General features: G+C 42.4%; 1 protein-coding gene across 4 annotated transcripts in view; it reads left to right on the top strand.

The window, feature by feature from the left end:
* Positions 1-904: 904 nt before the first annotated feature.
* KLHL2 (kelch like family member 2) overlaps positions 905-23039 on the top strand; it is a 104250-nt gene continuing 82115 nt past the window's right edge. The window contains exons 1-4 of one of the 4 annotated variants that reach the window (XM_057491198.1): positions 905-1133; positions 12679-12804; positions 20015-20131; positions 22214-22320. In XM_057491198.1, coding sequence (XP_057347181.1) covers positions 1108-1133; positions 12679-12804; positions 20015-20131; positions 22214-22320 — 376 coding nt within the window. In that variant the 5' untranslated portion in view covers positions 905-1107. Of the gene's footprint in view, positions 1134-12678; positions 12805-19343; positions 19425-20014; positions 20132-22213; positions 22321-23039 lie in introns of those variants that run through there. The other 3 variants (XM_036889175.2, XM_036889179.2, XM_036889180.2) reach the window with 3 other exon arrangements.

The raw sequence follows: 23039 nt of genomic DNA, 5'->3' as shown, positions 1-23039 counted from the left end.
GATCCTTCGTGGTGGCTCCCACACCTGGTGGGCAGGTGCACGTCTGGCGTCTGCACGGAGACCCCCAGACCGGGTGGGTAGGTGCACGTCTGGGGGCTGCGGACGCCACCGCAAGCGCCGCAGGTCTGGGGCCCGGGACGCAGCCGCTGTCCGCGGGCGCCTGGAGAGCCACCTGCCACACCGACTCGGCACTCCTCAGCCGCCCGGGTCTCCGCACTACGCCCCCGCGCCCTGACACTCTGCTCTCCTCGAGACCCATTTCATTCCGTCTGTTAAAAGAGCCTTCCCCGACCACTCCTCACAGGGTATCCCACCGCCTCGTCCCGACTTCTTCACGGCAGACGCCGTCGCTGCCGCAGCGGTCTACACCGCCAGCTCTCCAGCAGGGCTCGCTCCATAGTACAGAGTCCGGCCGACAGGTCATACACTGCAGAGCGAGGCCCAGATTCTTGCTGGGGACACTGGACAGCAGATTCCTTTCTTCTTGCTCAGTTTTCTATTTGTAAAGGCAGTGGTCGGTTTGCCTGCCTTTCCGTCTCCCGAGGCACAGGCCCGAACCAAAAGGAGAACAAAGTGCACAAGCCTGTGAGGCAGAGCAGTAGGTGGACGTCCCCACGCGGTCTTTCGGGCTCCCTTCCTGCGAGGACAACCCCGCCCCCTGTCTGTCCGCGCCCGGGGGCCCAAGCCCGCTCCGCGCCGGCGCCTATCTACCCGCCTCCCTCGGGGGCTGCCAGGCTCCCTCGTCAACCCCGCGCGCGCGCACGCGCCTCCCTCCGCGGCGGCAGGAAGGGGCGGTGCCGAGGGAGGGTCCCGGACGCCGCGGGAGCCGCAGCGCCGTCCGGTCACAGCGCCGGGCAAACCCGGAAGTGGCCGAGCCGCGCGCTCGCCGGTACCGCCGCCGCCGCCCCGCAATCGGGCGAGCGCGGGGCCGCGCAGGCTGACGGAGCGCCCGGCCCGGCCATGGCCGCGGGGGGCGCGCGGTGAGTGGAGCGCGGCGCCCTCGGGGCGGATGGAACGCGGCGCGGCGGGCGGGCGGAGCCGGCGTCAGCGGCTGGAATGGTGCTGGAGCGGCCGAAGCCCGCGTTCTGAAGCCCGAGACGAGCCACAATGGAGACGCCGCCGTTGCCTCCCGCGTGAGTGAGCGGGCTGGCTGACGCTGGGCCCCGGGTGGCGGGAGGACGCGGAGCCGGGGGAGGACGCGGGGCTCGGGAAGGACGCGGGGCGCGCCGCCCTCATTCCGGAGGTGCACTTGGACGGAACAGCCTGGCCGGGCCATGACTGGAACGCTGCCCGGCATTTCCAGGGAAGGGTCTCGCCGCCCGGGCGAATGGAGGTCCGGGACGGGGCCGTGTTCGGGGCCCCTGCTCGCGCTGCGCGCCGCCGGGACGCGCGGGCTTGGCTCCCCAGCCTGCCGCCGGGTTCCGGGGTTAGAGCCCGGAGTCCTGAAAGGAGACCGCAAAGCCCCAGGCGCCGGCGCCGGGGTGAACTGATTCAGCTTGCTTCTTCGAATTTCCAGCAAAACTGACATCCGAGGGTCGTTCCCATCACCAGATGATCTGCGGCTGTCCAGGGCCTGCGCCCCCTTTACCTGGCGCTGCGCCGTGTCCGGAAATCAGCAGCGTCTGTGGCCCTAGCGCTCTGGGCAAATTAGTGTAGCGACCTGACAGGCACAGGTGTCTTTTTTCCTTGGTACCCAGATACATTCCAGATCAACCTGCAACAAGATTAACTTTCCAGAAATAACAACAACCGGACAATTATGTGGACGATGTTGAAGATTTACATTATTTAATACAATGTAATTAAAAAAAAATACTTGGTAAAAGTGGACCATAAATCCTGAGGCGTTTTGAAAATTTTAATTTTGGTTTGCCTTCCTTAGCTTAACCTTTATGAAGGTTCAAGAGCCATTTGGACCTGACTTTTCAAACTGCAAACCAACCTTATTCTGGAGAACGACGTATCTTTTGAGGACTTATTCATGGGGCCTTGCTTTTCACTGAGATTTGGTCAGCTTCACTCCATGGTGGTTGTAGGGTACCAACCTCTTTGGCAGAATTTCAGCCAAAATATGGATATTTGTCTTGGCTGAATAATTTTTTGATGATGGGTGCTTTTAGGACAGCTACCAGGATATTGGGACTACAGTTTCTAAAAGTACCTCAAAATATTTAGCTTGAGTGGAACAGATATGGGGATCTAAGGAGTAGATGGTAAGACTTGTGAATTGACCCTTCTGGGCTGGTAGAGAAGCAAGGGCTCAGTTGTTCGGTGATTGCTGTGGCTTTGAGACTGGTCCTGTTCTTCAGCAGGTTCCAGAAGGCTGTTGAGCCCATAGGAAACGTGGTGGATTGTTAGCATCAGCAGTGGGGACGCAGCACCACGTGGGTGCTGTCTGGGTTCAGAGGCACTTAAAGCAGAAAAGGCACCTGGATGAAGACAGCACATAGTATGTAGAATGTGCCATGTAGACATGTTGGCTGTAGTAAACCTACCTCCTTTTTATCAGTTCTCTGCTTTCCCTTTTTACTTTGGGAGCAGAGGGAACTAAAGGAAAGAACAGGAGATCGTAGAATCAGGTGAAAAAAGGGGTGTGGAAAAGTAGGCTGGAAGGGAGGGAGGACAAACGTAGAAAATGATTTAAGTAGGAATAATTTAAAATGAGATAGAATGGAGCATGCAAACTGAATCTTGAACAGTTCAAGTCATCATAATGTTGGTGTCTAGCCCAATTCTTTGGTTTTGAGACTACATCTGTAATGGTGGAACAATGACAGGCTGAGATGTCACAGGAAGCCTGGAATGCTGGCAGAGATTAAAGAATTGTTAGAACTTTTAGTCATGGGTGGCTGAAGTTGGTTATTAGACTTTTTCATTGTTGCTGTTCATTTACTAATAATACAAATAGGTTTAATTTCATTTGGGCTATCTAAGACTAACCATTATTGCAGAGTTCATGGGAGTTTTTTTTTTTTTTTTTAACCTTTCGTAGATCAGAAATAGTTTTCCTTCTCTCCCCTGGCGTGTTTGCCTCTACTCCCATTAACTTGTTTTTTCCTTCTACCACGAATTACGGGATTTGAGAAATGCAGATAGTGTCTTTGGGAAGAAGCTTCATTGGGTCTCACTGGGCTAGAGCTGGGCTAGGACAGAGTGTAGAGAAGTTTAGGGCAGGCTCTGCTTATTACATCGGGTTTGATTTTCAGCCTGAGCTTTAAGGCAAGGAAAGATGTTTGATTGGACTTGAAGTGCCTTGGCTGATGTGGTTGGAAGCAGGGACTTAGATCTTTTGTGTGCAAGTGTCTGTTTATTAATTCACTAATTCTACAAATACTTGAATTCCTATCTCTGCCTGGCACTGTGTGGTGTGCTTTTGCCCATGCTTCTCTTTTAACAGTTTTATATTGTTCTCAGATCCCACCTTACTGCCCTTCAGCCTTTTAGCACTATGTCTTGGAGGGATGGAGGTGACTGTGCCCAGACTCCCAGTTCCTACAAGGTGGGCTTGTTGAAATTAGGTTTTTATTTCTTGTGCTTTTTGTATTCCTTGCCTCCAAGTTCTCATTATCCTTTTTGATTTTCATATTGATTGCCGTTGGGCTTCATATCTCTGCTTAACTGTTTTTTGCATTTTATATGTGACATTTAGATTCTGTTCCATTTTGGGGTCTGGGTGATATTAAGACCACAGGACATATCCCTCTACTTAAACCTAAAGGTGTGCAATAAAAAATTAGATGTATATTAGGAAAGGAATTTCAGGCAGTAAACTGAGATGTGAAAAAGGAAATGTGCACTGATGAGCCCTGACTTGAGGAATGTTGCCACATTTGAGCTGTTAGAGTTATTTCTGTAAAGGCGTTTCACAGTAATTAAGCTGAAGGAAGGCTGTGAAGTGTAGGATGGAGTGCACATTGCTTTGACCACCCCTCACTGAACAGTTTCTTGGCCTTTGTTTTCTTACTGGTTCCTTCTCACAAGTTAGCTTTCTCTCTGTAGGTTTTACTTTTTGCTTTTCCTTCAAAAAAAAAAATGAGCAGACATACCTAAGATACAATCATATCTTTTTTTCAGTAGATGGCTCCACATTGCTGGAGACTTGTCATCAAGTTATTCAAGCAAAGGCAGGCGAGCATCTTCCTGTGTCCTAAAGGACTTAGGCAGCAAAGACTCGTAGATTGAGAGCAGAGGATTTCAGATTTTTGGATTTCACTGACCTGTAACTTTTTTTAAAATTGAAGTCACACATATAATTGCTAAATTTTTTCTTTTGCCAAGTAACAAAGAAATTGATAAAATAATAATTATCAGCTATTACCATCTTTCTGTAAAAGAAAGGAATTTTAATGCCCCTTCACAATTACAAAGAAGGACACAATCTCAGACTAAAGGTTAGTTCTTAAATTGAATTAATTTAGTTTAATGAAAACCTTCAACATTGTCCTCATTTTGTCACAGACCAGGAAAAAGTACACTGAAGCCTGACGTTTGTGATCCACTGTGTCAGATGATCTTTACTGTTCTAAGGTTAAATTACTATGAATTTGGAACCTTGTCGCAGGTTAACCCAAAATTCATTTGCCTTTTATAGCTTATTGCAGTGTATTCTTGTTTTTGTTTAATTAGTCATAAATGTAAAGTAGGCATCTCTCAGATCATAAGGGAATTCCCTCAGTGATAAACAACGATGTTTAAAATATTTAGAAGCAGTAATGTCTCATAAAATAATGTTGATAACATATGAATCAGTGTGTATTGAAGGAAGAGTTATATATACAGAAAAATTTGAGATGCAGTTGGAAACTTTAGAGGTGGATTCTGGAAATAGCTAGCATTTATGTAGTGGTGTTAAAATTTTCTAATGCTGGAAAATCAAATAGCCACCAAGCAGCACCAAACCTTGTTTCTAAATTCCTTTTCTAATGTACAAAATAGGCATTCAATTAAGTATCAGTAAGTGTGCTTTCATGAAGGTGACTAAACTTACTTGTGGCTGTTAAGAGAACTGCATCACGTGTGTTTATGAAAACAGTTAAACCTAAGATCAGGAGGAAGGTTTGTTCAGGGTGATCCACAGAATGAAAATTGCCTTTCAGATGCTTTTTTGTAGAATTCTACGAAATTCCAAATGTATTCATTGTTTATAATGAGGGAATTCAGTGTTTTTAATACAGATATATTGGTTGCCTGCTATAACCAGGCTTTGGGGATATCTTGGAAAACAAAACAAGGTTCTTTTCCTCCTGTTGGGACTGATAGTTACCAAGTGTGTAACAATTACTGTAGTGGGTAGGTCTGTATACTTTTGTGTTATGCTCTTTACCTCCTTATATTTCAGACTGTTGTCATTTGCTAAAGCATTCTTTTTTGACCAGTTCTTCTCATTGATCCTGTCTTGAAAACTAAGCCCTTGCTTTTTTTTCATAACACTACTTTTTCCTTGGTTTCCTCCTATAGTTTTTAGGTTGCTAAATGTGATTTATTTTATTTTATTACTTTATCTCATCTTTTCTTGTCAACAAACTTATAGTGTAGGTCTCTTATTATTGTGGTTTTTGAGAGGTTAAATTACTTTTCCAAGCTTATCAAGTAGAGGAGAAAATGGGACTCTTAATCTTACTCTGTTGGTCCCTTTTTCTTTTTACATGTCTTCTCTCCTGTTGCTGTTCCTTGTCAGTAGCTGTTCTTCTCAGATGCAGGCATTGGCCAATTCTTCTTTTCAATCAACTTAATCACTACGTTGTGGCTCTGTATTGTAAGTCTGCGCTCTGGATCTGTGCTTCAGTCTTTAATTTTGAACTTTTTACAGAACATCTACTCTTTGCTCCTAGCTCATATTCAAAATGTCTAAAACTGAGCTCATTATCTTTGTTCTTCAACTGAGTTCCCTTGATAATGTCTCCACTTACTCAATTAAAATAATCACTTTTCCAGTCCTGGATACCCAAAGCCCTAGAATGGGCTTTGATTTCTGTCTCCTCCATCATCCACCACATCCCATCAGCTCCCAGGAACTGTATACAGTCTGGGCTTCAAGTGTCCATTCTGACTGCTGCTGTTCTGATGAAGAGATTTCATCACTTGATACCTGGAATTTTTTCTTCTACATTTTCTCCTGTTGAACTCTATGTATTCCCTCCTTATCTTTCAGTCTCCTACTATTCTGACCCCCAAACATCTTAGAATTACATCAGATGATTTACCAAAACCAGATAGCTCAGCCCAAGTAGTCACATCCCTCCATCATTTTGGCCATACCTTGTATGTTCAAAATCATTATGTGCTTTATTCTCCTAGAGGAAACTCTGCCTTATCATGAGCCAAAAGTCTCCAACCTTTTCCTATGCTGTCCCCAATTAAGACAATTTGGAATATCTCCAAGACTATGTCTCCTTGCTCTGGAACTCTGTCTCCTTCACAGAATCTTCAGTTTTGCTTAAGCTCCTTCCAGCTCCTCTTTGCATTCCTGTGGTACTGAGAGTTGGTAGCCCTATCCTTGCACCTGTGTGCTGCCCTGTACCATTTCCTGGTGGCTTCAGGGACGCCCCCCAGTTGGTTGGAACTAGAGAAGGTTTCTGTGCTCAGCCTCCTTTTATTCCTTGACCTGCTGAGTACAGGCCATGCAGTGGGCATCTAGGCAGTACTCACCCACTGGACTTAATGGTGGTTGTCTTGAGTATTGCTAGTAACTTCTAATTGAATATTGCAATTAAAAATGAAAAAGGCCAATAAAATCCATAAAAATGTATCTCCGTATTCAGTTTAGCTCCTAACCTCAACATTTGTCTTAACTCTGTGTTTGCATTAACTGTTGCACTAAATAGTAGTATTCAGTGCTTGTATAGCTCCCTAAGACAAGTAGGAGAGATGTTATCATTGACTTTCATATTACATGCCATATGGGACACATTTGTGGAATAACAAAACCTTATTTTATAAGTGAACAGTTTGAAGCCCAGAGAGGCTACATGACCAAAGGTCACTTGTTCCCTATTCGGTAGGCAGGACTGCAGTTCAGGGCTTCCAACTGGTTCTGGTCCTTTCTAGTGCCTTTTCATTATGTATTAGAAGAAGTAGGTCAAGGTCAGTCAACCGAATTGACAAGTCTTATTGCTGCCCCTCTTACCAGCCAAGAGATGGCAATACTAGAAAAGTGGGGAGGACAGGTCAGAAATGCGAGTGATGAAAGGACACGGAAATGTTTGAAATGGATCATTAACTGCCTCCCTCTTTTAGCACCTCACAGACAGCCTGCTTTGTTGTTTATACATATTCTTTAAAATAAGATTGATCTTGCATAAGACACGCTTTTACTGTGGTCCCTTTCCTGGTAATAGTCACTGTCAGGGACAAAAAGTGCCTGATTGTGCTGTTTGTCATGTAGGTGGGAGGGAAAGAGGGGGGCGAGCTGAGCTGAACCGAAGCGGAGCTTTTTACAGCTCTATTGTTCTTCTGTCAGAGAGCAATTACTCCTCTTCCTCCTCTCCTCAGACTTCAGCCACCTCCCTCTGCAGAGCTTCTCCCACCCCCTTTACCCAGCCCTTGAGGTGGGGGTGGGGTGGGGTGGGCCTGTAGTAGGTGCTGTGTCTGCTTAATTGCAAATCCATCTTTAGAAAAATTGGGCATTTCCAGTTTCCTGGGCATTTCCTTTCCAGCTCTAGGAAATCGGAAACATGTCTCTTAGCAGTGCGTGCACTATACTGAAGTGTTCAGTGGCATTATTATGATGTCCCTATGGTGTCCTGTGACTGCATAGGTTTCTTAATTCACAACATGCTTCATACTCAGTTCTGAAGTCTGCATATTGAATGTATAATCCAGGTTCTTAGGAGTCTCCAAGGCAGATGTTAACTTTTCTTAGCTGGATTTATTTGGTAACAGGACGTGTGTTCGTAGAGTTCATAGACTGCTGGCTCTGTACCTAATAAAAGTTTGAATTTCCAAACACTTGAAGAAATTTTCAGAGCATGTCTCTGCCTTTAGCTAATTGCAGAAACTGAAACCACAACTCTACCACAAACCAAAACATGTTTCCAGTAGAGAAAGCCCTCCACTTGTATAACCTCTAAGTAGTTGTGGTTATTTGGGAGAGATGAGGATGTGAACTTGTTTTCTTGGGAAACTGTAGAGTGACAAAAACAAATACTAGTTAAAAGGTTATTTATGGTTGAATCCCTACTTCTCATACGCTGGGCTTGTGGATGGAAGCAATGTTAATATGATAACCAGCTTCTGCATGCAAGTTTAGTTAGGAAGACAGCAGAGAAAATGGAAGAGAGTTGGTCAAGTGATGGAGAAACTTAAGAGCAGTACAGCATGCATTGCGACTGCTGATTTGAACTTGGCATAAATTTGTGAGTAATGTTGGTGACTCATTTCAAGCAGGGGAGTCTTGCAGCTTTTGAGGTGATTAGGCAGAGGGGAGAGCAGAGGTGGTGGCCACCCGGGGGCTAAGTATTTGTGTCCTGAATGTGAAAATATCTGGTCCTCTGTTAAATTTTTCAACTGTATCATTCACATGAATTGTAGCATTGTTGAAAATCCAAAAAACATAATCCATATTTTCCAGTGTGTTTGTTCTCAATCTGAGATGATTGTCCTGGGGTGGGAGGTAAGTGGGTGGAGGGGCATAATTGGTTTTGTAATTTTACACAGCTGCTTTTCACCCCTACTCCTGGAGGTGCCATGTCATTCTGATGTATCTAGTCCTATAAAAGGGCTTGCCTGAATCTTCATGTGAAGGGGTATGGTTATGTGTAGTTGAAAAACTGGCTTGGGTCATTCTGATCCTTCTGTTCTCCACCATTGGAAATCATTGTTCCACAGCAAATAATATACATTTAAAGAAACTATACCTCATTTCTAAGACAGTCTTAATACTTGTGCAGTACAGTTAAACTTCTGCCTGGTTGTAGAATCTAGGCTGTTCCCAATTTCCTAGACATATCCTTTTCACACCTGGGAAATTGGAAACACAGCTCTTAGCAGTACATGTACTATACCGAAGTGTTCATTGGTGGTATTATGATGTCAGACTGGTTACAGTCTTTATTTTCTTCTTCTCTGAGAAGTCAGTTATCATCAGTAGTGTGTTCTTAGGCAGTTAAAAAATAACCTGATCTGAGAAGCCAGCCTTGCCCACAGCTGGGAATTTGCAGAAGAGTCAGTCATTGAAAACAGACTTGAAGATTATCTGTTGAAGCATTAGGGGTGTGTTGGGATCCAAACCCTTGGAAACCTCAACTGTTTTAGAGGCTATTTGATTATTTTAAGACTGGTTGTGGACTATAGAATTGAAGAAAGACTTAGAAGTGAAAGGACCTTGCAAAATTATCTCCTCCAGATATTTTGAAGAAGACAGTACTCATAAAGGAGCAGCTTTTCTGGAAAAGGCCACCTGTTTGCTTCAGAAGGAAAGGAGGCACAGCTGCACTTACTGGTCCAGCTGAAGGGGCGAGCCTTTGCCTCTCACCTGGCTGCTTCCTAGTATATGCTTATTTTCCACATCTGCAGTTTTACACGTGATGTGTCATATCTGTTATTCAGTTCTTCCAAATGAGAGACTATCTAACCACATAGGAAATGGAAAATTACGGAAAGGACTTAAGTGTTGAAAATGTAGACCTTTGCATCAGGGTATTTACTTAAAAGTGGCTTGCAGTATAGAGAACATTTTTAAAAATTCAGCATTGTTACTTAGTCTTTTAAGCCTTTGAATAAAGTTTTTTTTGCAAAGTTTCTGGAGTACATCAGAAAAAGCTGGAGCTTAAAATACTTCAAGTGAGCACCAGTGTCAACATTGATGGTTGTATTGTAGCTGTCTTAAAGTTAATTCACTAATGCAGGAAGGTTTAAGTCCTAATTTCTTAATAAAATATGAACACTGTTCACTCTTAATGATATTCTTTCCGGGCACAGTTGCATTTGCTTCCATTCTGAGCATTTGAGAAGCCTTACATGATTTTTTGCCAATCCTCAATATTATATTTTCCCTCTGTTGTAAACTCTTAATCTAGAAGCACATACATACATTATTAATTTGCTATGTATGTGAACATTTAGTGTTAGTTATGGTTGAATTCCACTTCATATTTTAAATTCACAGTTTTTAAGAGCACAAAGCTGGTATGGTCAGAAAGTTTGTCTAGGTTGCATTTATCTTTATAATCCCCTATTTTTTCCTACTATTTATGCAGGGATGGTGGGAAATGGCATTATGAGAGTATGTCTTACACTATAAAAGTCTCCTCATCTTTTGTCTGCTTAGACTTGCTAGCTCGTTAGGCAGGTGTAAGCATCCTGTGCACATGCACGACGCCATGGAGTGTAGAGCATACCATCCATTCTCCACTCCAGCCGTGGACTCACCCACTGGAGGCAGTGTTTTGTGTTGGTTTATAAGGCCCCTTTGAAAAAGGCAGTTGCCTCAACTTATGTTGATTCTGGGGGTGGCAAAGGAGCAAGGGTGACTTGTACAGTGAGTGGTAGAGGCCACCTTGACGTTCCAGTGCTGGAGTTTCAGGCATCAGGTACCTCTGTGTAATCAATGATTCCCACATTCCTGTCTCCAGCTAGATTTTTTTCCTCCACCTCTAGACTCCAGTATTCATCTACTGATTTGACATCTTCACTTGGATGTCTGATATCTTAAAATCAACATATTTAAAAACTGAGCTCTGAATCTTCCTGCCCCCAAACCAGTTCCACTAAAGTCTCCTCCTTCCCAAATAACTGGAAACCAATCAATCCTTCCAGTTGCTCAAGCTGTAATTTGGAGTCATTCTGATTTCCTTTGACATGCCACATGCATTCTGTCAACATACCTTGTTGGCACAGCCTTCAAAATACACCCAGAAAAAAAATAAATAAATAAAATATACCCAGAACCAGCCACTTCTCATCACTGCTTCTGCCTCCACCACTGTCACCCTGCTCTGAGCCACTGTCATCTGCCTTCCTATTCTGAATAGTTTCTCTCCTTTCATCTTTGACCCATTTAGACTACTCTCAAGCAAAAGCAATCATTTGAAAACTTAAGTTGGATTGTGTCACTCTTCTACAGTGCCTCCCACTTCACTCAGGGTAGAAGCCAGTCTTGCAGGTCCCTACCTGATCTGTACTCCCTTCACCCCAAGCCCAGCCCCGGTCTCGCAGCTCCAGGAACACACCAGGCACATCCTGGCCTTTGCTGTAGCTGTTCCTTCCTTCCCGACATTATCTCACCTCCTAGTTCTGGTTCAAACCTCAGTTCAGCCTGCTCTGGTTACCTGTTGAACACTGCGAGGTGCACCTTGCCTACTCCTGGCTCTTTCCCCAGCCCCTTTTCTTTTTTCCATCTCTCTCACCATTTTCTGGCACACCACCTACTCTACTGATGATCTATGTGCTATTGCCATCCCATTCCTTCTGCACCCCAGGCTCTGTGAGGACAGGGACCTTTGTTTTCTGCATTAGCATATTTCATGTCTCCATAGAGTGCTTGGTGCATAGTTGGCACTCAAAAAATGTGCTAATGTGTTAATGAAAGATAATATTTAAAAAACGCATCAGCCTTTCAGAAATGGGTCATTGAAGGAAGAGGTTTCACTGAAGAGCAATGCAGCAGTAGATAGTGGTGTTTACCTGTTGTTTGTGTGGCATATGTACAAGTATTTTTTTTAGGCTCAATTTGGTATCCCGATTTTTTTTAATAGCTTTATTGAAGTATAATTTACATGCTGTAAAATCCACTCATTATAATTGTACAATTCATTGATTTTTAGTACATTGCTGCAGTTGTGCAACCATCTGCCCAAAAAGTTCCCTTGTTTCCAGTGAATTCCCCCTCCTCCCCATGGTACCCTGATTTTATTTGTTAATATTTTGGTCCCCAAATCTTGAAATAATAATTTAAAAAGCAATACTAACATAACTTTGTGCTCTTAAAAATTGTAAATTTAAATATGAAATTAAATATCCATTTCCTAATGTAGGAAATGTTATTGAACATTAGTTCAAAGAAATGGGCTTGAAAGTGAGGCTGGCTGTACTCTTACTATCATTTGCCAGATTACCTGCATTGTTTTTTTTTTTTGCCTCAGTCTCTTCATCTGTTAAATGGGGATAACAGTAATTAGCTCACAGAGTTGTGAAGAGTAACAAATATTGCAGGTAAACTGGCTGCCAGATAGTACACTTTGGCAACCCAAGTAATCTCCTGTTAAAGCAAGCCCAAAATATGTGGAGTAAATTACCTCCCAAGTAGAGAGTGAAATTCATGTCAGATTCTGTGTTTCAGAAGTTTGGATAAAATAGGATCCTGTCTCGGTTTGTATGTAATGTATGAGTACAGCAACTGTAGAAGCAGGTTAATTTCCAACAGAGAAGAGTCTCAGCATTTTTGTTCGGCAGTATCTGCTGAACCACTTTGACTGCATCCTCTGTGCACATCTTTGTTAGTGTTGGCACCAGGAGTGTAGTTAGCCACCTCTTTGTTAAAATCGTAAAGTGACCATCAGAAAGTGTTCTGAATTGTGTCTTAGTCTCACGTGGGATGTACTGTGAAACAACCTCTAAATGAGTCTTGGGGCATTCGTTTATCTCTAGAAGCCTGATGTACCTGAACTACGTTATCTTTAATAAGGTCTTTCTCTGTGTTTGGTTTTTTTTTTTTTTTTGGTTCTTTTTCTTTATGTACAGGTGCACAAAGCAGGGTCACCAGAAGCCTCTCGATTCAAAAGACGACAATACTGAGAAACACTGCCCAGTGACAGTGAATCCGTGGCATATGAAGAAAGCTTTTAAAGTCATGAATGAGTTAAGAAGGTATCATTATATTGAAATGCATGTAGCATTGGGTCTCCTCCCTTTATTTTTTAGTTATTGATAGTGAATGTACTCCTGACCCTTCATTGTTTTTTTATTTGATACAGAAAACTTTAAAAGCTTTTTCTGCAGGCTTTTTAAAGGGAGAAAGAGAGCAAATAATTTATCAGAAGTGTGAATGGTATAAGACTGCTCTGTCCGCTATGGTAGCCACTAGCCACATACGGCTATGCTGGTTACATTTTTGAAATGATAATATTGGATATTTTGGGTTAATAGAATGTATCATTGAAGTTAATTTCACTTGTTTCTTTTTATATTTTTAATGTGATCACTAAAAAGTTATGACTTGTATTTCTGTTGAATAGGGCTGGTCTAGGGTTTCTCGCTTATCACAAAGAATATGGAAAAAAAACTTTAGAGAAAAATGTAACTCTCTTTCCAGTGGGGGTGGGGGATAGTCATCATACATGTAGTAATTTTGATGACTGGTGACCTGCATATTACAAAAGCAGTTCTCAGCTGTATTAAAAGTATTTGCAAGGAAAAGGGTTATTTAAAAAGTTGATTGAAAAATGAGTAGCGCTTTTTCTCTTTAAGTAAAAGACTAATGTATGTGTTAACAGGCTTGGTTTTGTTTTCTTGGCACTTAGCAAAGGCATATATTTTTCCCATTGTTGCCTTTGTGAAAGTAGTCCACATGCATTTAAAATCTTTGGCCCTTAACAAGGGAGTGACTTAAACTTTCCTTTACCCCTGTGTGTCATGTTTTCCTGAAAACCCATCCTTATCCTTTATTATTTGCTTCTTTACTTAAATTACAGATTCAATAGGTATTTATCTGCTGGGTGCTAGAAATACTTTGGTAAGCATACACATGAGGCTTACAGTTGAATGCAGGAAGCAGGCATTAATCAGAGTCACACACATTAATTTACTGTAGATTTTAAGGGCAGTCAGTGTACAGAGAAAGGCTGGCTGGTGCTATAAAGATGGGTAACAGTGGTCAGGGAAGGCTTTGTTGAGAAGGTAGGAGTAATTGTGCTGAGATCTGAAAGCAAATAGAGGTAAGGCAGGATAGGGTGGGAGAGGTCAGAGACCAGTTGTGATGCAGAGGGGACACACTGCCCAACTCCTGTGGGAGGGAGCTGGCCTCTTACAGGAACTGAGGGGTGGTGGGAGTGCAGATTGCCAAGAGTCCCAGCAAGGAGGAGGAGAGGCCAACACAGTAGAACCATACACATTTATCAGGAGTTGTCACAGGAAGAAGCCATTGGAGAGTTTTAAGCAAGGTTGAGGCATGGTCATATTTGTATTTTGATAAGAGCACACTGGCTGCTGGGTGGAGAATGGACTGGAGAGGGACAGGAGAAAGCTAAACTACATAAAGCATATTTGATTTGCTTCCTGGCCCTGCACTCATTTACAGTACATGGGCTCCCATTTAGTCCTTGGGAGAACACGTAGCTGGGACAATCCAGCAAGTCCGGCTGTGCTGTTTGTTTTGATCCCCTTGCAAAAGTAGTTTAAATTAGAGTTGCAAAATGTGGTGGTTATGAAGTGGAACTGAAAGACAAGTAAGAAAAATAGTCTGGTTATCTTAAGACTGAGATCTTTAATGGCTTTTCTTTTTCTTTGAAAAGTCTAGAAAGACTGACTTCTAACAGGCTGCTTGGCATTTCCTTTCTGCACTCCTGTGAGGCGTGGCAGTGTGGCCTTCTGCTGATGGTGTGTTAGTGGGTCTCTGTTGACCCAGGCTTCACTCCCTAAACTGCAGCGGTGAGGCACGCCAAGCCTTATTTCCCCTGAGTGAATGACCCAAGGTTTGGGACAGACTCTGGCCTCTCGAGCCTTCACTCTGAAATGAGGGGAATGGAAAGCATAAGTCTAAGGTTCATTCCTGCTCTGTGGGTCTCCGGACCTATGAGATGTTTCCTGCTTACCCGCACATCATGAGTTTCCTTGTCTTGTCCAGGGATTATTTAGCTCTACCCCTTGTCACCTGTTGTCCCATTTTGGGTGTGAACTATATGGCTGTGAAATAGGACCTTCTTGCTCTTTGTATCTCACCAATTCAGGAGCCAGTTGTCACCAGGCTAGTAGTTGATGCTATTTTTCAGAATAAAGAATGTCCTCTGAATAGCCGGAGAGTGTTGGCTTCCAGGTCTGTAGCCAGAATGCTGTTGGTAGTCGCTGACAGACAGTGCTTTAAAACATGAACTTGCTTTGGGGTTCATCAGAACCTTTTTATTTTTTTAATGTTATTTTCTTCTCTTTCACTCCTTAGAGCCCATTTGAGTAATTAAAAAAAAAATCTCTGAAGAGGCCTACTCCTGTGCAACCTTAACTCTATTACTCCCTGCTCTTGCATCAGCTTCCTGGTGCCAGGAAAGGGTGGTTGAGCATGGTTTCCGGACTTCTGGGAAGGGAGAACTTCCTTGTTCTTGCCGCTCTGCCCTTGGGCTCTCACCCCTAATTGGTAGAAGAAAAGCTGTGCTTAGAGCTTTTCATATTTTTTTATGAGTCTTTAGCTAGTGGAAGTGAAATTTTAGGAGTAAACATCACCTTTCTTCCAATTATAGTTGGCGTGAGGTGTGTTTGGGGGAGTGGGAGGACGGGGGTTTTGTGAGGTTTAAAGTTCTATAAATTAATGTAGCTTACAGAAGAGAAATGTTACATTTTCGTTAGTTTTTTTTTTTTAGACAGGAGGCCCAGATATAGCTCTTTGTGCCAGCCCAATATGAGATTCAGTGCCTTAAAATTACTCTGCTTAGAAGCTCTGCAGTCACTTCTAAACAATGTATTCAAGTATTTGTAAGCACCTGGTTCTCCTTTGAAATCAGCTCTTGTGCCCAGAAGGCTGTGTGGGAGTCCAAACAGTATCAGACTTGGCCCTTACCCTTGGAGTGTCTGGACTGCAGCAGGGGGTGTGAGAGAAGAGGATGGGGCAGCAGAGAATGTGCAGAATGTGAGTTCTGAGGGCCACACACAGGAGGGGTCCGCACAGGTCCCCAGGAGTGGTGTTGACTGAGCTGATGGCATGTAGCAGGGCTCACGGAAGACTAAAGGAAAAGCAATCCCTGCTCTGAGCGGTTGCATAAGCCAAGGAGGCATAGACATCACTGCTGGACAGAGTTCCTGCTGGGGGCCTATAAGGAAGGCCGGAAAGCGCAAGGAGGACAAAACTGGGGGAGGCTGAAATGGCAGGAGGACTTAGATTTAATTCTGTGGGCAGTGGGAATCAGAGAGCGTTTTGGAAAAGGGAAAGGCACTGTGGGATGGATGGTGTTGGAGGAACAACCTGGCCGTGCACGAAAGGCCCGTCTGGTACTGCAGCCCACCTCTGCCAGGAGAGCCGGCTCTGTAAATTTCCCAAACATGAGTTGGTGGCAGTAGGAGTTTTTCAAAACACTAACATTTTCAAAATCAAACCAATAGACCTTTACAGAGGGCTTATGTGCACATGGTATGGGGTTTGTGGAGAAGACAAGCAGACTAAATCCCAGACAAGTTTGTTGAGAACATCGTACTGAGGTTTTGAGATAATCAGAAAAGGAAATGTCAAAAGGTAGCATTTTGCCTTTAAAATAAATTTAAAACAAAAAAACGTCTGTTTTCTAGGATCTGGGATAAAATTGTCTTGGAGTTTAAAAATGTCAATATTAGTGGGACCAAACTGTTATTTGTTTGGAAGGAAGATGATTTTGATCCTTAAGTTATATTTAGGAGTTGTAGGTTCTAGTAAAAATAAATGATAGGAAGCAATCCAAACCCCTACCTGTTTATTACATATAACTGTAAATATTTAGTTGCTCAATTGGAACAGTGGTTTTTACATTCCAGAAGATAATTTAAGCAAAAGAGCCTGACGCTGTCTCTTAAAGAGCTGCTTATTGGGTTCTCCCCCAGGACTTTGAGCCATCATAGATCCAGATTATTCCTAGGATTTGATTATCTGCTGTGCATCTACGAAAAACTTGAGTTACTGCTCTTTGGTAATTTGTACTTTGTTGCTTAGATGTCAGGTGCATTAACAGACTTAAAGGGAATCTGTCTTTCTCTTCAGTGCTTTATTTCACTGTTTTTAAAAGAGATTTTAGGAAATTACATAGGATATGAATTTGCAATCACTCAAATAGTATTTTTCAAATAGTAAGATGTCAGGTTCTTCTGTTCTCAGTTGTCCTAGAGTAGAATACAAAACATTCCTTGAAGGACTGAGCCACTGGGAGGAGCCCCCAAATGAAACAAGCTTGTTTACTTAGAAAGTGTAAGAGGTATTGTGAAGCTACAGCCTCAACTTAACTGGTAGCCTTCTAAGGTGTTAAGCACTTGTGATTGATCTCTTTAAGTGGTGCCTGTTGAGTGTGGCTAGAACCATTAACCATTTCAAGGAATGTGAAAAATAGATAGTAATAAGTGAGTTCACTAATCCAGTTTATCTCCTCCCCCTTTTTCCATGCTGTTGAATCCCTACATGGTAAGACAGTGCTGCTTCAGAGTTCCCTTCAGCATCCTCTGAATCAGACATCAGAACATTATACTTTGGCTTTTTTTCTTTAAATTGTTACAGCTAAGAAAGTCTATCTCATGATTTTTTTCACCAAATAAAAAAAAATTTCAATGAGGACATTTCCTCTGTACATAGCCTACACTTCCCACCCTGTGGTCAGGTTTTCACCCCCACACTCGGAGAGCCCCTTGGCATTCCTGTCCCCAAAACTCTTTTCATGTCTCTTCTACCCCCTCCCTGCCCTTTTCTCTGTCCCTAGTATTTTCTTTCACTTTATTTCTAATTATTATTTTTATCTTCTCAGCTGTGACCAAATGTTCTTGCAAGGCTGTGAACCTAGAGATGTCATTTCTCTCCTCTCCAGACACTCAGTAACATGCTTTCCCCCTTGTCTTCTTATGGTTCCATTTTGTCATTTTTCACTGTCTTTCTGTTGTCTCAGTTCTGTCTCAGAAGCACGATAGTTTCTCTGAAATTACAAAGACAGACCCGTTAGAGTTATTCTGAGACCTGTTAAACAGTTTAAAGCAGTGTCCCAGTCAGTGTCCATGGTAGGTCCCCTATGACTTTCCTAGTTGACTGTCCGCTTCAGGCTTCCAGTTTGAAGATCTCAGCAGGTGTGGATCCATTTCTAAGGACTTACTGCGGTGGTGAATCTTATTAAATCTAGCATCTAGGTTTTCCTTGTGCTTCACTGCCACAGAAATTCAAATTAAAACTCAAACCAAGAAAGGAAAAGAAAGGGCAGTTCACTTGCCATGGAGTTCTGTCTCTCTTGGAGATTTGTTGATGTTTTAGCCAGAGTGCAACTCCCTTGTCTGTTAAATGAAATTGTCAGTTACAGGAGGCTTGACTAAGTATGACTAATTTAAGTCTGCAATCAGGAAGCCTTTCACCTTTAAGACAGCTGGTCCCCCCTTCCACCTCTCCCTGCTGAGAAGTCACACTTGGTGATACCAGCCCTGAACAGCAGCCCCGCATCTGGTGCAACATCTGCTCCTGACTAGTTCTTAGTTTCCTCAGCTTCTGACCTCTTGCTAAGTTTCTTTTTATGTCTTGCTCTTCTTCCTTTGTCCTAACACCTGATGCTGTTCAAAGATGACTTTAGGCACCTCCCCAAGCTCTGGTTTGTTTTTGCCTCACGGACTGGCTAACAGCCCATCTCACCAGCCTGGTACCTGGACTGTTACTCCGATTCCTGATTACTCCACTTGGCAGGAAGTGCCTCCAGATTTTCTCTGGCACCCGAGGAAGAAAGGTGGACGGGTGCATGTAAACTCTCCATCACCCCCACTTCCGTTAGAAAGTAAATTCTTGTTTCATGTGACTCCTAATTATTTTTCATACCTCAGCCTGATGGCACACTGTCCTATAAGAAGATATTCACATAGCAGTGATAGGTTTCTCTAGTCTTAAGAATTCATTCATTTTATATCAGAAAACCAAAGGATATCATTATCTTTAGGCATGTTTCATTAATTTTCAATTTTCCTGAGAAGGACCAGTTTTCATGATATCTCATTTGGGAGATGGGGTGCCTTTCATCTTTCTGTGCCATTCGAGTTTTATATGTGGCCTGTGTAACTGATCTTCCTCCAAATTTGAACTTAGAAGCGACTTCCTTTGCAAAGCTTCTTTAAGTTGGGCTGGGCCTCTCTTTTGTGTTCCCAGACATCACACATACATCCCATCTGAACAGCCATAGGTTCGCTTTGTAGTTACCTGTTAGCTTGTCTATTTGCCTGCTGTACTGGAAATTTCTTGCTGGAAACAGGGAAACTTCACAGACATTATCGTGTTCATTGTGTAATGGATGGAGTGCTTGGTGCACAGCCGCCCTCTGGGTATTTGATGAGTGACTGAATGAATGCTCAATTTGCTAAATAGCAACATTATCTTATTTTCTGAAAGGCTTTTCCTTCTGTAGTCCATTCCCTCATTATACTTCAAATAATAGGAACATAAACTCAGAAATGTACCATGTAGACTCTGGGTATGGTCTGCTAAAACAAGTTTCTCTTATTTTTATTGCCAGACTTTTCATTTGTAGCCCTCTTCTCACTCCGAAGTCATTCAGTTTCCTGTGAACACGCACATTTGGAAAGAGGTAGGGGCAGACTCAGTAGACACACACTGGCTGAAAGATAAGAAAACTGGTCAGATTTCTCTAATCATTGAGTGCTGTTTATAATTTATTGCTAGAGACAAAAAGATTGGAAAATTGCACACTGACACTAAGTATTTGGAATGTGATTTGGAATATGGCCTTTAGACTCCATGTGACCTAACCTGGATAATGTCCACATACAAGGTTGGCATTGTTTGTACTTCATTAGTTAACTAACATCAGCTAATAAACCAGAAAGGCTGAGCTAATTGCACAAGTGACAGCCACCAGGTGTTGTGCTAGAAGGTTTGGATCAGTGAGTAATTATAATTGAAGGTGAATATAATTAATTATATAATTTGAGGTATTCATGTTCAAGTGTAACTCCACTGAAGTTCCATCCTGAAACTAGAGCACTAGGTTTATGACAAAAGGGAAACAGGTATAAGGATGCACTGGACTTCTGTTCTGAGTTGTCCAAGGAGGAAGAACTGGATGACCCTGTTGTTGAGAGCATGGGTGCATCTCCTGACCCCCGTCCTATCCCTCCTCTCATCAGCTCACCCTGTTCCTCTTCTCCTCATGCCCAGGTCCCATTTGTGCTGTGCTGCCTCAGGCCTTTGCCAGCAACACACACTGTTCAGTCTGGAGTTCTTGCTCCTTTTGTGTCCAGCCAGTGCTTACTTGTTTCCAGAACCCAGTGCCAGGTCAGTAGCTGTAGGAACCCATTTCTGACCCCAGTCTGTTGTGATGTGCCTCCGTTCCCATAGCCCCTTTACAAAGGCACTTTCCGCTTCACCCTGCAATCTTCGCACTGTCTGTCCTCTCAGCTAAACCTTAAGGACAGAGGCGATCTTGCAGTGCTTTGTGGATTTGAGTTTTCTAAATACGCTTGTAGAAGTAGTACTAAAACCCCCCTGAAATTTGGACTTTTATAAACCATATGTGGAGTTTTAAAAAGTAGTTTCCAGTGTATAGTCAATCAGATAATAAATTGGTGTCATTTATAACTGGCCATCTGTCCCTGTTTTATTTAAGTTTGAACAGGTCTTAAAAGCACACAGCTTTAGGTGTTTCTGTGCAGTGGTTAAGAGGCTGTAGAGCTAGACTCCATGGATCTGAATCTTGGCATTTCCACTACAGGGGACATGAGACTGGCTGTTCTCTTCAACCTTGGCTTCCCTAGCTATGCCTTTTGGGGTAAAAATCGTAACGATAGAGTCATAAGGTGAAGAAGGGATCTAAGTGAGACAGTGCATTGCGGGTAAAGCTCCTGTGTGGAGCCATCCTGAAGGCACCTCCGATTCCCCCCACCCCCTCACCCCCACCCCGCTTGTTTGTGCAGCCCATGGGTTTCTTAGAATCACAGAATGGTTTTCTTTTCTCAGAGCAGATGGTAGACTTTGTCAGTTTTCCACACTGGAGGAATCACAAATTAGTAGTGATCTGGAGTATTCACAGATGAGTGACATGATGTGACCATTTAGGACCCTAATGTGGGACCTGCCTGATGTCTCATACAGTGCCCTTAGCCTTTGAATCTGCACCACCCACGATCTGTACTTGAGCCACAGGGCAGTGCAAGGGCATAGTCAATGAGGCCCTGACACTAAGATATTTGGAATGAGATTAGAGGTGGGTGGTGCTTATTTTTCCTAGTTAATCCTCGATTGGAGAGAAAATAGATGCCAATAGGATCTCCAAAAACTTTTGGTGTGAACTCCACAGGAACAAATTTTAGGGAGTGCAGAAGAATGGAAAACTTCATGGACTTGGTTAAATTCATGTGAAAATGTTGCCTGTGAGCTACCAGAAAATCACAGAAGCAGGCAGGCTACCCTGTGGGAAATAGGCAGAATAGTGGAAGGGGCAGGGCTGGGGTGGGGAGTGTGATCTATGTATGCTAGATATTCAATGCTTGGATATCTGAGATGCAGAAAAGAGTTTTGGTTTCACCACACCTATTTCAGTCACGAATGACATGACTACCAGTAAGTTCAGTTTTGTACCTGGAGTCCTCTTTCTTCTAAATAAGTGTCAACAGCCTATTTCCAAAAAGGTATTCAATGACATTCTTACTTTGTCTCATCTGGTAGCTTGTATAAACTGTAAAAAGTGTTCACCAAATGGTTTTGAATGCTTTTAAAGGGATATTTTAGAATTGGGGGTATAGTTATGTTTGCTGAGTAGTGATTTATTTTAAGGTAACAAAATGCTTTTACATTTTATATGTGGTAATATTTTCTGGCCTTGAAGAATGAGACACTTTGCATTGGGAAAATGTTCTGATTAAGCTTCAAATATCTGTATGCCTTTTAAGCAACAGATGTAGTTGAGTATAATATGTTTGCTTGATGACCCAGAGTCATTTTAAATACCTTTTTTTTTCATACTTTGTCCTAATTTATTTTTCGACATGTTTTATTTTCTTTATCTTAATGTCAGACTACTATCTGCCACTTCTGCTGATGCTGTCTTAATTCAAATGATCTCTCCTTTCACAATCCATTGACAGTTAACTACTAATAATTTCTTCAGGTTCAGAAATCAGTAATCAAGTTTGGGAAGATTTTTCCTTTAAACAAAGGTAAGATCCTGAGTGAGGGCCTATGGGCCTTTGTCACCACTGTTTTCATGTGCTTCATGTCTAGGAATGCTGTCCTAGAGGATGGCTGTTTTTAAAGTTGGTCTCAACTTCAGAAAAGTGGGCTTTTACTATAGTATTTTTGCATAGGATATTCAGTACATTTATTATTAGTATCATTAAAATTTTTTCTGCTTCTAAACAGTCAAAATTTGCTGTGCGATGTCACAATTGTGGCTGAAGACATGGAAATCTCTGCTCATAGAGTGGTGCTGGCTGCCTGTAGTCCTTATTTTCACGCCATGTTTACAGGTATGAAATGTTTTAGTTATGGGTGTGTTTTAAATGTATACATTTCTGGGCTTTTTTTTCTTTATTAACATTTTACTTTTATGAAATTAAGCATTGTAATGGAGGAAGATGCTCTTTGTTTCAAATTCCTCTTCATCTTTGTTTTTCATTTTTGCAGTCATGTTGTGGATGTGTGTACATTGCATACACATACTCACAGATTTATGCACAGTTCCCCCTCTCTACATTTATATTTACATATATTGTCTTAGTTTACTTTCCTGCCATTTGTAACAGCTTTTGGTGCCTTATTATTTTGGCAAAAGAAAAGTGCTTTTACTAGCTGACATTTTTTTCAAATGATTTTCACATTTACTTCTTTGAGTATTTTCAGTGAACAAAAATATTTGTTTAGTGTCCATTGATACAAAAATACATGAAAATAAGTTGGATATTTAGGCATAAAAAGATGTACAATAATTTTAGTACTTCCGGAAAAAATGTAATTTACACTTGCAACATTTGAGGTCCTTATCATTCTTTTCTTTTTAATTTTTTTTAACATAATACTGTACAAAGAAATGAAGTTACTATCTGTTCCAACAGTGAGCTTATTATCTTAGAATATTGTAGGACAAATAGAATACTTATAAATATAAAGTAGTTATACAACAAAGCACATATACAAAGCTATCCATACTTAAGAAACTATTAAGTATTTCCTATGCCTAATATTTTGC

Source organism: Manis pentadactyla, chromosome 1, assembly GCF_030020395.1.
Source record: "Manis pentadactyla isolate mManPen7 chromosome 1, mManPen7.hap1, whole genome shotgun sequence".
Taxonomy (NCBI): Eukaryota; Metazoa; Chordata; class Mammalia; order Pholidota; family Manidae; genus Manis; species Manis pentadactyla.
Note: the sequence above shows the minus strand (reverse complement) of the source record. Positions and strands in the feature narration are given on the sequence as shown.